Raw genomic sequence first — 14,263 nt, forward strand, 5'->3', positions numbered from 1 at the left:
ATATTTGGGACCAAAAATAGGCTATGAAATCGGCAGAAAGATGGAGCTTTACCTCTGTCTTTAAACTGTTAAAAAAAAAACATATTTAATATACAGTGGTTTGCGTTCTCAATATTTGAAGGTGTCTACCCGATCTTCCGTAGACCAAATCTTGTGCCTCGGACAACTGATCCGGCGTTCCCGGAACGAGATATTACCTTGATTAAAGCAACAACATTCATCTAAAGAAATCCCAATGGCGCGTAATGGCAATTCTCAAAATATTGTTAATGGGTCTGATTGGGTGTTTTCTGTGAAAATTTAAACCAAAACCTACTACATCCGAAATTTACACGTATGGAAGAACATACACGCTGATATGTATTTGGTGACAACTTCATTGTTATGAACGTTGAGTTGCAGCTTTCTGTACATGGATATATGGTGGTGTCTGCCCGAACTGATTCTTTGGCTGTGAAGGTGTCTACATTGTATAAGAAAATACCTGCGTTTACCCTGCCTTCTCCGTTGACCCTCGTTCAAGATTGTTAAAATTAAAACGAGACCGTAAGCTAGGTCACTTTTCCGAAGACTGAATTCTTTTCACGGTTACTGGTTGTGAAACTGATTAATGAACCGCTTGCAGTCCCAATGGAGTGAAAGTGGTCCTTTCAACTACTGTTGTCGAACAAGACCCGCAAAAAAGACAACTCTAGCGCACGTGACTGCCAGGTACTAAAGATTACAGCAACAGTTAATTGCATTATAAAATAAAACTTTCAGAGAATATTGTGACAACTAACCAAATATTTTATGAAAACCACTTGTTTAAAACGCTAAACTTCGCAAAATGTTAAAATAACACTTGATAGTTTCGCTGAATAAATATGAGTTAGTTTGTTCAACTGTACTTTTTAAGCGGCAATATAAACATGTTGGGTTTTTATTTGGTTGGGGTATGGTGGCGGTCATTGTCGAAGCAGAAGAAAATCATAACATGTAATATTTTCACTATTCTTTGATGTTAATTGTAACGGACTTCAGCAAACAAATAAAATGATTAACAAAATCTAATATTTACAAATACATTGTATTTTTTCATGCTGATTGGTTTTGTTACAAGTACTGCGGACGCAGTGGTCCTGCGGTAACGTTTTCTGTGAAATCAAGCTCCCGTTCCTCAAACTAAAAAGTACGAACATTTGGATAGGACTCCAATGTATATGTGCAATACACATGGCACGCCAAAGAACCAGGGAAGCTTCTGGGATTAGAGCGTCGTCTGTATCATGCACTATCCTTCCACCAACATTTCTACTTCAGGAGGAGTCGCCCATTTAGGTTACCGGCGGCGACTATAAATCAGGGCTTTTTCCCCTATAAAGCTACCACCCATAAAAGGAGGAAGTCCCAATGCAAAAAAGTATGTTTTTTCCCAATGCTGAACTTAATTGTTACTTTTCATTAAGTTTCCATTATTCCCAATGTAGACAAATTACAGTTGTATTTTCCCTTTTGTACCGATGTTGGTGGCATTCCCAAAATGATGAGAAAAAGGTCTGTAAATAAACCTTAAAATGTAACAAAGAAACGATACTAGTATGACAAATGTTAAATACAGTCAAACCTGTTTACAAAGACCACCCTTGGGAGAGCCAGAATGTGGTCTTTATAGGGAGGTGGTCTTTATTCACAGGTTAAACTACACTGTAAATGTTAAAATGGGAAGCAAAACCTGTGGTCTTTAGAGCCAGGTGGTCTCTGTTTAGAGGTGGTCTTTAACACATGTTTGACTGTACTTAGTATTTAGCATGTAACGTGTATCCGAATTCTTAAATTATGCTTAATATGCTAGGTACACCAGATGTAAAACTTTCCAGATCTTGAATCGTTCAAGTATGGAACTGTAGAAACCACAGAAATTGCGCCGGGATTTGAACACGCGGACGCTAGGTCAGGTATCAATACATGGCATTTAATGAGCAAGGCAACAGCGTGTAGGCCTATAAATAATAAATGAGTTTACAGAATATTTACTGTAAAATCGAATCGACCATTCTATTCAATCGTTACAGCCAAATTGTATGTACAAAATTTCCGTTAAATTATAAATACTTATTTAACGCTTGTTAGAATAAATATTTGAATTCCGCGTTTGTCCTTGGACACCGCTTTTATTTGTATTGAAGGTAAAATTACCATATCAAACTAACTCTAAGCTTATTTTCATAAATCTTATAATATATTTATGCATGGTTTTATAACATGAAACCAGGCTTTATTTTCTCCAATTCAATACATTAATATTGCAAAAACAAATGTAAAGAGTGGAGTTGAAATTTGTACAAACACACTTCAAACTATCTTTTTCAACGTTTAGATCTTTTAAGGTTTAATATCTATTTGTTTTTCCTATTTTTGGTTTAAGTGTACATGTGGATAATCGATATCGATTGATCAATACGCGGATCAGAGTTGATATATTGGAAACAGTGTCGGCATTCATAGTGATACCAGGTGAGAGAAATATTTACAACTTGTTTACAACTTTAAATTACGTTATTTGTTTAACAAGTCTTTTCTCGTGTAATACATATCTTTTTAATGTAGGCGGAAATAATTACGTTGAGCATGTGTGAGCCTGTAAGTATCCGTGTTGTGAGCTGTTTCTCACCTGTATTAAGATCTTGTGTTTCTAGCTACGGGTATATTTTTTATAACAGTTAATCCGCCATTGTAAAATTTGCACCATTTTCAATTATCTTTCACCTTTTGCTGGTTCGAGTCCCAATCGGATGGTCATAATTATGAAAAAGGCATCTAGTTGACTTGTGTAAGGTCGGTGGCTCTTATCCAAGTGTCTGAAGTAATGTCTGTATGATCACCCGGGGTGTAGCTCCACCATTAAGGGATCGAACCAACATAGGTGAAAGACGAGCGGAAAAAATTTAAATATTAAAATGATGTGTTAATGAAATCGATCATAATTGTGTTAACATGTATTTTGCAAGTATTGACAACACGGACACGACCTCGAAGGATTCAAATATGTTTCAATCTTTCTTCACAACTGATCTTAAATAAATGTGTATAAAGGTTCGTAAAGACTCTGGTGGGCCAGTCAAATGCGTAAAAATCTGAATGATTATATCCCGTTTACTCATATATCATGAAGCTCTTCGACGGTCAAAACGAATAATCAAGCATATGCATTTACCATGAAATGAATGATCCTGTTTACGCATTTTTCCTCCAAAAAGAATAAGTATGCTTATCGCATTACGCAATACGTCGTCCATGCGTAGTAATTACGTGTATTCAGAAATTTTAAGTAAACGTTTCAGGACACAACCATACCCTTTATAGGTTTACGCGAGTTAGGTCGAATTTGGGTGAGGGGAGGGGGTTGACTGATCTGTTAAGCATGATAAAATGTAAAATGCTCATACTAGAGTAATCGTTTGTTTTTAATTCAATTCAAATCGCAAGAATATCTGTAGACTAGCCACTAGACTGATAATAACTATATTTTTTCCTTTTTTTGATAAATTCAATTTCATAGAGACAAAAGCCAGTCTATTTTAGAGATTTTCATACAGGACTGATGTTGAAATTATCATGATATTGGACATAGGATATAGACTGGCTCAGTTCACTACATTCAATCATAAAAATGTAAAAAGATATATCATAGTCTAGGAGCTAGTCTAGAATATCTGTTGAAGACAAGTAGAATAACAGGCATACAGAGCTTTCGCAAACAGATGCAGACTGTTTTTTGTTTCATTAGATGTTCAAATCCATAGACTACTTGATAGTATTTAGATAAGACATCATAAAATTTATACACTCGCTTTTGGATGGTATTTATATATATTGATAGTCTCGTGCAAAATTCCACCCGAGCGAACGCTGCGCAATTTTAGATACATGTATATTAGTTCTGCGAGTCAAATTTTAATGCTATAGGCCTACTATGTATACTTTTGTTCTGTTCTTTTTGGTGGAAATATTTGGGGAATTGCGCAAACTCAAATATAGTTTGAACATGTTATTTCAAATAAATGTGAATAGAACTCTATATAAAACGCCCGTTCGTGATGTAATATTGCACGGAGGGACACCTAGGATCTTCCTCCACCATCAAACTTCGGCTGGAAATCGTCATATGACCTATAATTGTGTCTGTGCGACGTTAAACCAAACAAAACAGGTATATAATCGTGTGTTAGAAATCTAGGCCTACATTTTTATGGAGTGGATTAGAACGGAAGACAGTGTCTGACTGATAGAATTTTTGATCAGTAATCAGTTATTTTGCTAATGTACTTTTTTTCTCCAGGATGGTAAAAAAAGTCGCAGTTGTCACTGGTGCAAACCGTGGTATTGGTTACCAAGTTGCTAGGCAACTACTGTATGACTTTCCGGGTGACGTCATAGTAACAGGAAGGAATACTGCAAAAGGTCAACGCGCATGTCAGCAACTGAAAGCACAGGGTCTAAAACCAGTATGGCACGAACTGGACGTCACACAGTCAGCCAGTATACGTATGTTTGTGGACTTTATACGCGAGAATTATGGTGGCATTGACGTTTTGGTCAACAATGCCGGAACTGTGTTCGACAAAGACTCGCCGCTTTCAATGTATAGGCAAGCAGAACTCACCATACAAACTAATTTTAAAGGAACATTGAATTTGTGCAGGTATTTTATGCCTTTGTTGAGACCGCATTCTCGAGTTGTTGTTGTTTCAAGTGAACTTGGTAAACTGAGCAGTCTCGGCAAAGAACTTAGGAAAACCATTGATTTAGATAAGGTCACAATGTATGAACTTGACAAACTAGCGGACAAATATCTAGCAGCTGTCCAGGCTAAAGTCTGGTCCGATTACGGATGGCCTGACCGGATATTGGAGTCTGTCAGCGTTCTAGAAAACGCACTTGTCTATGCATTAGCCAGAGATTTAAAGAACGATCAACGGCGAAATATCATTGTTAACGCATGCTGTCCGGGATGGACAGCGACGGAACAGATGCAAACACATCTGGACGAGAAAGGTTGTCTAGGAGGCGTTGAGGCGAGGAGTCCGGCAGAAGCGGCAGCTGATATTGTGAGGCTAGCACTACTTCCGTATGGAACTAGTTCACCAAACGGAGATACCGTTTATAAGAGAGAAATTATAAACATTAGAGACTAAACAAATTAAAAAACAATATGGAAACCTGATAAAGTTTCAGAAAGATGTTGCATTAGGTATTGACGATATTTTGAGTATTGTTTTTTTTTATAAAACAGATCGTCGAGATGAAAAATGTATTCGGATACGTAATATAAACTAATTTTGTAATTTCTCTTTAGAATAACAATTCTTAAAATGATCATATTTTGTAGCCTTTATTTTATACACCCGTAAGCGTAGCACATGTATGTTTATCGTGAATCTACTTTGTTTTTGTTATGGTAGAGTTTCACATGTTCATCCGTTGTTCCTAATTGTCTAGCAAGTACTAGTAAGTGCTCAAATGTAGTTTGTTGCCCTTTAGCTCACGTACAAGTGTGGGAATACTTTGGTTTTGTCATCTGTTTAATTTTGAACAATTATGAGACGACTGACCATTTACCCTCGACGAAAGTCAACAGATGAAACATTTTCATTCCCACGGCGGTTTAAAGGTATGCCTTTGATGTTTGCAAAGTACAATTTGTTGCTGTTTTTGGAGGAGAATTAAATAGTTGATATGATGAATGAACAATATGAGCCTATTGGCCTTAAGCTGGCCTTTACTTTTTATGTTAAAGAATACAAATTGCTCATTGTTTATTTGCATAAATAAATCGGTCGGCGATTCGTTTTCACCCCAAACTAAGTCTTGTTCAAATAGCCCAATCACCTGATCATGAATAATTCTCTTTGATTAAAAAAAAACGACAATGTGAGATTTAACATACAACATCTTGAGAAAGTTTCAACTCGACACCATGTCTGAATATTTACTTGACAAATTCCGTATGTAAGAAGTACCTGCCGAAGCCTAACTGTTTATCAACACTTGAAATAGGGAAATTTACATTTTTCTTCAATTTTTTGCTGCGATGTTTAATGGAATCTTCTTCTTGTTTAAAGACATCCGATACACATATTGAACAGTAGAGGAGAAACAACATTCTTCTATTTATTCTAAAAACGGTATTTTTGCATTTTATTGACCTGCTTAGTTTTAAAGGACAGATATCGATGTTTTTTAATTTTGTTGTTGTTTTTTTGACAATATGGGTGCGCAACTTCCATGATTTTACTAACCTGACCTACCTATGCTGGATGAGTATAACAACTGAAAATTACCACAGAATGTCATATTTCACGTTTCTTTGCAATGTTACTCATTTGTGCCAAGGACAAGGTAAGATTTGTGCCAAGGACAAGGTAAGGTAGTTCGGATCTGGATTGAAATATTTGCCACGTTTTCGCGACATACAGCTCCAAATATAGTATGGCTAAATTTGCCAAAGCAATCTCCTGTTTCCTTTAATTTTAAGAGTAAAATGTTGTGAATTAATGAGCCGCGCTATGAGAAAACCAACATAGTGGCTTTGCGACCAGCGCATCCGCGCACACTGCTCAGGATCCATGCTATTCGCTAACTGTTTCACTAATTGCAATAGGTTTTGAAAGCGAACAGCATGGATCCTGACCAGACTGCGCGGATGCGAAGGCTGGTCTGTATCCATGCTGGTCGCAAAGCCACTATGTTTGTTTTCTCGTGGCGCGGCTCAAATCATGCACTTATTCCTTGTAAAAAATAAATTAGCGTCTCTTTAATGTTGTAAAAAGGAAAGCATTTCCAAAACAACATTGTAAAACAGTGGTCTGTTGTTTCTGGGCAACAGGACATTCCATTTTACATATCTTATTCACATCACTAAATGCAGTAGTAGTATGGTTTTGCACACTTAAACATGAACATTTCGTGCACTTCTCCCCAGCGATTTGAAATGACTGTCTAGAAGCATTATTCTTGCTTTTTGATTTTCGTCTTCATTCTTGAATTATCTTTCTCCAGTGGCAAAAATGTATGTTTACCTTTCTTCTTTTATGGAAACTAGAAATAATGTCCATTAACAGTTGAAATTAAGTATGGTAGGTATAAGGCCTTGCTGTCTTATTAGTTATTAGTGATTTGTGATAAGTGAATTGGTGTCACATTTAGCAGTGAAGTATTCCCTTTCCAAGAATATGTACAGCTTGTTTTGCATGGGGCTTAAATTTGAAGACGGAACTCTTGAGAAGAAAACTGGTATTAAATATCAATGAAGTTAAAGTACGGACTCACCATACTGACTTGTAAAGCAGGCCGGTGTATGGGGTATTCTAGACTATTGAGGGCGTAGTTCAAGTTTTCCCGGCTGAAATCAGATAGTTCGAGAACGATGTTGCTCATTGCAGACCTGGAGCGGTCTTCTGCGCAAGACCGGAAGTGATTATCATTTGGTGCGCAGGGCAAAAATACGCAAATTATTGCATGTCCACACGCATTTACCGTATAATATGCTGACTAAAGGTTAGGGTTAGTATTACTATGGTTAAAAATATAGAGAGACATACTTTTTGTTCAACTTTGCTTAAATCCGGTATATACCGGAGTCTGTAATTTATACAGGCGCAGTGGAATACGTAATCGAATGGAATCAGAAATTCGGCGTTCCCGAGTATATCTGTCTACAGGGATGAAATATATAAAACGCTACCATAGGCTATGTTACGACAAAACGCATGTAGTTTTAAATACGAATTTATTTGAAAGTACAAAGTAATATCACAGACCTATTCTTTTTTTTGCCCACGTGCATTTTGTATCACGTAGGTCAAAGCATTTTAAGTATCTTGCACTCTGACGATAAAATCAACCGTAAGACATTATGTAAGATAATCATTTGGTAAGGCAATGCCAGAAATATAAAATCATCAATGTTCTTGCTTGTTTTGTTAAGTTGCGAGGGTTATGAAATGCGAACTATCTTCTTTCACTGCCACTGTCTTCACTCAAATCTCTTGTGTTTGTGTTAAAATCTGTAAAGATAAACACAACATAAAGTTATATATGATATAATGTTAAGACTTTTAATTGAGAAATTCAAAAAATACGAAACTATGGCAATTGAAAATACTTTACAAATTGAATTTTAGACCCTAAGTAACTGGTTTGAATAAGGCATCTTATACACTAGATATAATGATTTGATTGCATTGCCCGATTTTTTTCTCGAAAGTTGTGTAATATGTTTTATCTATTGTATTGATAATCACATCATGCCCATTATTAAAGCAACAAAGTTTACTGATATGGACTACAATTATACTATTGTTGCATGTTTTCAATAAAATAATTCTATCGAAAGAAGATTTAGCATACAATCTGAAGCGAAAAAAAAAGAATATAAAAAGTTCAATACCTTAAAAAAACTGAAGACAACTGAAGTTTCAAGTTAAGGTAAGCTCTGTGGTGCTATTGCGGAACTTGGTACAAGAAGACGGAAACGATGACAGTTTGTATTCGTAACTTTATCATATATGGAATCTTTGGTCCCCGGCTTGATGATGTGTTTGGTCTGTTGTTAGTATTATCACAGCTACGCTTATTGCACAATATCACAGCAAAAAATATACAATCATCATGTAGAATCACTGAAAAAAAGAAACAAAGACATTTTTACTACATGTGTGCGTTACTAAGAAATTACTTGTTGGAGGCTTAAGGTAATGGGCAGGACTGGAGGACCTGTAATTTAACAATCGGCCATTTCCGTACGATTTCGTATTCTCGTAACGGAAAGGAAACTCACTGATTGTCATTTCAGGTCCACAGTCTTAAATACTGAAAAAATATATCCAAACGTCAAAAATTTTACCGAAATATAACACAACCTTCTCTTTTTAAAGTTAAAATCGATAGGTACTGTAATAGTTATTGGCCTTTAAAATGACTGATTTACTATTCAAGTCTTTGTTCAAGTATTTCTTATACATGGTTTCAAATGGAATTTTAATGACAGTCATACCGTTGCTAAAGGCAAAATAGAACAAAGACCACCTGTTTCTACAGATCACCTGGCTGTACAGACCACATGGGTCATGTCCAGCTTTGTTATCTGAAATTTATTTTAACCCTTAGCCTGCTAAATTTCTAAAATGGACTGGTCCATCATTCAATTTGGGCAATACCATTTATTAGTCGGAGGGATGTTCACTGAAAATTTACTGACTGAATAGAGAACAGTGCAGACCATGATCAGCATGCATGGATGTGCAGGCTGATATTGGTCTGCACTGGTCGCAAAGGCCAAATAACTTGCCGCCAGCAGGCTAAAGGTTAAACTGTGTATAAATGTCACCTATGAATCTTGACAACTTCTTTATTTTTTTTTATTTTGTGACTGTACTAACATATTGTATTGCATGAGCTCACCTTAAACGAGCCGTGCAGGTCGTTTGTTTCTACAAAGGTATGATGGTAGTTTTTGTTGTTTTTCGTAGTCTACAGCAGGTGGCGCCCTTCTCTCGAAGAAATCTGTCGGAATTAAGCTGTGAACTATGTCCTTAAGAACGTCTGCGTTACCATGTGCGCTGGTAATTTCTAGAAAGGAAGAACATCATAATAAGATCAGAGCGAAAAATCTCCGAGCTTACGTTTCGTCCATATTCTTTTGCAAATTTGTAGAGAAAGTATCCATACGTATCAATTAAACAACTCTTAAATATAGATTGGACATCTGATACTAAGTTTTCGTGTGGCAGTGCCCTATGTACAGGAGCCAGATGGCGGAGGTCGTGTCACGCGCTCTATGGCACGCGACACGCTGGAAACACGCGACTTCTTAATGCGGTCAATTTTACAGCAAGCATTATTACACCCAAGTTTCATAAAAAGATGAGGGAACAATAAGACGGATCAATTACGACTGTAGATTATGATATTGATGAAAGTTTAAGTATTCCTTAAAGCAGATTGACAATTTTGAAGTTAAGAGAAATAATCTGTGGGCGCGGTATGCTACTCGGCATATGGTTGCTAGGGAACTATTGAGAGCGGAGAAAAAGTCAAATTAAGGGCACATGTCCCCTATCGATATAATTCCTATTAACGACCAGTGGCCCTTATGTTACAGAACCCTGATCTTCTACAAGCTTTAGTTGTTTAGTACAAACATTAACATAAAAGCTAAAATTATCATTTTTATCTCAGCAGTGAGTAAATAATTAATAGACAGCTTTTCTTTTCTCACAACGAAGTCATGGTTTAAACCCTGACATACCTGTGTTCGTAAGTCGGCTGGCAAGAGCTCGGTGCAACTCGTCAATGTATCTCACCGCCTCTTCAATAACAGTCACCTGAAATTGTAAAAACAAGAACTGTGAAAATGTTGGAACAAAAACTATATGTATTTACATTCCGATTTAACAGATATCTTTTCAAGACGTTGAATTTGGTATATTAAAGTGGTTGAGATTAATACCGCACTTAATAACTTTATATCGTAATCTTAATATATCCTTTAACGAGAGACAGGTGCGAATTAACATACCACCTATATATGAAAGCAAAACGCCGCCTATTTATGATCTTTCCTTTGATATAGGACAGCTGTGTGCATTTTTGTGAAAAAAACTTGAAAGAGCGGACCTTGTCCGACCGTTAACATGAGACATTTGGTGCAGACTTAAAAATGAACAATTATATGTATTGTCCATGATTTTGTGCGGGATATGTCAAAACTTGTATCACTTTTACAAAAACAGAAGTTTCACTTTATTTTGGTATGCGTTGCACGTGTTACTGTAATGCGGTTAAAGAGCAAGCCAGCTAATGGTTTTGACACGACGGGCAATATTTAATCTTAAACCACAAATACTAAATAAAGAGTCAATATAAAACCATGACAAATATTCGTCTTACTCGCTGATAAAATCTTAGCTAAATTTCAATAAAAGCGATTTTGAAAGTCTTTATCGCAATAAAATGAGAAGGTTGTGTGTCGTAATTTGTATAAATGTATAAAAGGCTTCAGTCTTCGACCATCTGTTGCTAGACTTGTAATAAAACATTCGTACGAAACGGAATTTTAAGAATTTCTTTTTATTTCATTTTATCCGGGTTCATTTCTAACACTTTTCGTGAAAAATAAAACGCCCTTTTATTATAGTAACACCATTAAAATATACGCATGCATATGATTAAAATATTTTTACCAGATGATATATATTGTTTGAGATATTTTAAAACACCATTTCGAATTTTTAGAAAAACTAAATGTCTGCAACGATATTTCGAAAAAAAAACTGTGTCTGAAATAAATTAACCTCCCTTGCGTCTGCTGATTTTGTTATTTTCAAATCAATTTATTTATTCATTCGAACGAAATCGAATCTTTTGAAAATCGTTGAACATCGGGTACTCATTTATAATTTGATTGATAAAAAGATACTATTTCCTATCAACAAAGGGTGAACCTGTAGCTGCGGTTAGCGAAAGTTGCAAAAATGTTAATTCACGAATTGGTTTAGGGAACATTGAAAGTATTTGTAAAGATATCTTGTCAGCTGGAAAATGGTGTTAGTGATTTAAAGACATCAAGAAAAGAAAAAAAAACAATTTACGGCAAACAATCGTTCTGAAAGTAACTTTCAATTATTTTTTATTCAATCTTTTAAACATCGGTTTGTGCTAAATATAGGTGATCAGGAGACGCTCGTGAGTGAAATACAATCATTTGAGTGAATCCGATTTATCATTATTGTTTTTATGCTTTTTCGGGGTGATAAATATGCACGATGAAAAATATTATTACGTTAAATTTGCTTTTAAATTACAATTTCATAAATTTCAGCGTGCGCCATGCTCTTTAAAATTTGATATCACCGGCAAATATCCGTAAGCATCTGCCTTTGAAGTACCGCGGTTTCTAAATTGATTAACTCTTAATTGTCTGTTATCAAACTATCACTATTAGGTACAATTATTATCGTCACATAATAACTTTTAGTTAGGCATTGTCACATGTGCGTAACGAAATTATTTTTGGCGGGAAAACGCAGATTTTAACATGCTAACGTCGAACTCCTATGAGAGATCGACAGGAGGAAGGCCGTCGGCTGGCTTACCGCGTGTTTACAATCACACACAATTTTATACTTTTTTGAGGGTAAACATTATACAGATAACACCTGTTAAACCAAAATGAATAACACGCTTGTTGTTAAGGATAAACAGCTGTTTATCCAAAATAGTGTCATCATCAAAGTTCTGTGTTAAAGTGATGGATGGTCGTGAGAGAGAATAAAACAGACGTTTCTCGTCAAAAACCTCGAAATCATCTATTTTTATATGTGTCCAACATGAACAAATTCCACAAAGCAAACTGAACAATAAATGTTTTCTTTCAATTCTAAATTAGAATAATATATGATGTTTATGATGTAGTTTTGTAAGAAAGTTGTGTATGCAAACTTTGATTGGGATTTTCTCACTGAAATAGTGAAACAGTTTAATTTCGTGCAAGACACACACAAGTAGGATAGTTTGCTGCTTTACAAATATTAGATTTTCAAAAATAAATGATAAAAAATGAAGAAGAAAAAATCCGCATGTAACGCATCAAAAACACCAATTATAGAAGCTAAAGACCGCGCCCAGGTACGTACCGTGCTCTGTGCTGTTTCTAAAAATATCTAATGTTGAGTACCACTTAAAACCACTTTAGACACACTGACAGATTTGTCACGTTTTTAACCAATGCTATACACTAATTGTTTCTTCTTTTTTTGTATATAAAAGGCTTTGCCTCTAACATAACCGTGAATTAAAGAAGATATCTTAATTTATATCCCAAAAGCTAATATCGTCATTTTTCTCATGGAATAGGTCAAGAAAACAAATGTTGGTCTTCCTACCTTAGATACGTGTTGTTTGTTAGCTATAGCTGGCACCATGTCCCGCAGACGACCATATTCTTTGTTCCTGATTCTCTTCAGATGTTTCTTCATGTGTTGCTTAGCAACGATTTGTGCAGACGACTTGGGTTTGCTGACCGACAAGAACTTCGTCATCTCTGAAAAAGGAGCGAAACATAATTAGGCTTCTTTAGGTGATGTACTTTTAGAAACTTAAAACATCATCAAGCATTAAGTTTGCCCTATTCTTCGCTGAAAGTCCGACAGTGTGTGTTGCTTCCTATACAGGCCTAGTGTTTGCCAATTTTCAATGTCTCGAAGTTCAGATATATCATGTTCAATTTTTGTACAACTCTCACTCCGAAATGACTTCTATCACATATAGTACGTATTTAGCATGAACTGAACTTTTCTGGAATATATTTTTAAAAATGGCCAAGACAAGTTACACACAATTTATAAGCTTCTGAAACCATCCATTTTTGTACCTTTCAGAAATATTAACAAATCAATAAAATAATAATAATAATAATAATGTTAACAATAATTAATGATATATAGAATTCAGTTGTTTAAAATTAGTATGCACGTTAATACATATAAAATCGTAAAAATTGCTGAGAAACACCACAAAAAAGCTCAAACATATTTAAAGTAACGAATTAAATTAATTTAAACATGAGCATAGAAATATTCATGATGTATATTTGTGTGCATGTAATAAAATTTAAAACTGTACACCATATGTTAACATTTTATAAAAATGTTTGTTAAACAACCTTACCTTTAGTCTTTTAACGTGATAAAATAATCCAAACAAAATATATAAACACTCTTATGTCCACTGTTTCACTCAATGTGTTCTCCGTCAAGAAGTCAAATGACAACTGTAATTTTCTGACTATGACAGCTGACTATTATAGACCATTCATTAACATCGTATCCGGCGAAGCACACAAGATGTTACGCTCCGCGCGGAAAGAAGTGGCAGAAAAAGTAGTCCTCTAGTATTTTTATTCTACCATTAATGAAAAAACGTTTGATTTTTTAGATGATTACATCATACTTAACTTGGAGTCACATTTTTGCGTAAGGATGCATTTGATTTGTAAATTATATCTTTTTTAAAAAGTATTGTAAAACAGACTGAGATATCGTGGGAAAGAGGTGTCACCGACGTACTACTTTCATTACCGATAATGTACCGCTAAAATTGGCGAAGTGTCATTTTAGCCAATAATAGAAATATTGGAATATTTCGTCCATCGCAACAGGAGAGGGGAATGTTTAATACTGTCTGTTATAAAATAAATGGAATATTTCACACAATAGAAGTC

At 35.3% G+C, this 14,263-nt stretch overlaps 2 protein-coding genes across 4 annotated transcripts; one reads left to right on the forward strand and one right to left on the reverse strand.

The window, feature by feature from the left end:
• Nucleotides 1-2,235: 2,235 nt before the first annotated feature.
• Nucleotides 2,236-5,359, forward strand: LOC128550385 (carbonyl reductase [NADPH] 1-like). Of its 2 annotated transcripts, none has more exons than XM_053529340.1 (2): nt 2,236-2,496; nt 4,322-5,359. In XM_053529340.1, the coding sequence occupies exon 2, from the start codon at nt 4,323-4,325 to the stop codon at nt 5,175-5,177; it is 855 nt and encodes a 284-aa protein (XP_053385315.1). In that variant the 5' UTR covers nt 2,236-2,496; nt 4,322; the 3' UTR covers nt 5,178-5,359. The 2 variants fall into 2 exon arrangements, with proteins under 2 accessions (XP_053385315.1, XP_053385316.1); XM_053529341.1 differs by having other exon boundaries at nt 2,487-2,622.
• A 2,395-nt stretch (nt 5,360-7,754) lies between these two features.
• Nucleotides 7,755-13,871, reverse strand: LOC128550387 (uncharacterized). Of its 2 annotated transcripts, XR_008368252.1 has the most exons (6): nt 13,711-13,871; nt 12,927-13,084; nt 10,292-10,367; nt 9,445-9,612; nt 8,432-8,663; nt 7,755-8,048 (listed from the first exon to the last, which is right to left on the reverse strand). XR_008368252.1 is itself a non-coding variant. In XM_053529342.1 (5 exons), exons 2-4 carry the CDS (start codon nt 13,080-13,082, stop codon nt 9,446-9,448), a joined length of 399 nt encoding a protein of 132 aa, XP_053385317.1. In that variant the 5' UTR covers nt 13,083-13,084; nt 13,711-13,871; the 3' UTR covers nt 8,427-8,663; nt 9,445. The 2 variants fall into 2 exon arrangements, 1 of the variants encoding a protein (XP_053385317.1); XM_053529342.1 differs by lacking the exon at nt 7,755-8,048 and having other exon boundaries at nt 8,427-8,663.
• Between the last annotated feature and the right edge of the window lie 392 nt (nt 13,872-14,263).

The sequence above is a fragment of the Mercenaria mercenaria genome, chromosome 17, assembly GCF_021730395.1.
Source record: "Mercenaria mercenaria strain notata chromosome 17, MADL_Memer_1, whole genome shotgun sequence".
Lineage (NCBI taxonomy): Eukaryota > Metazoa > Mollusca > Bivalvia > Venerida > Veneridae > Mercenaria > Mercenaria mercenaria.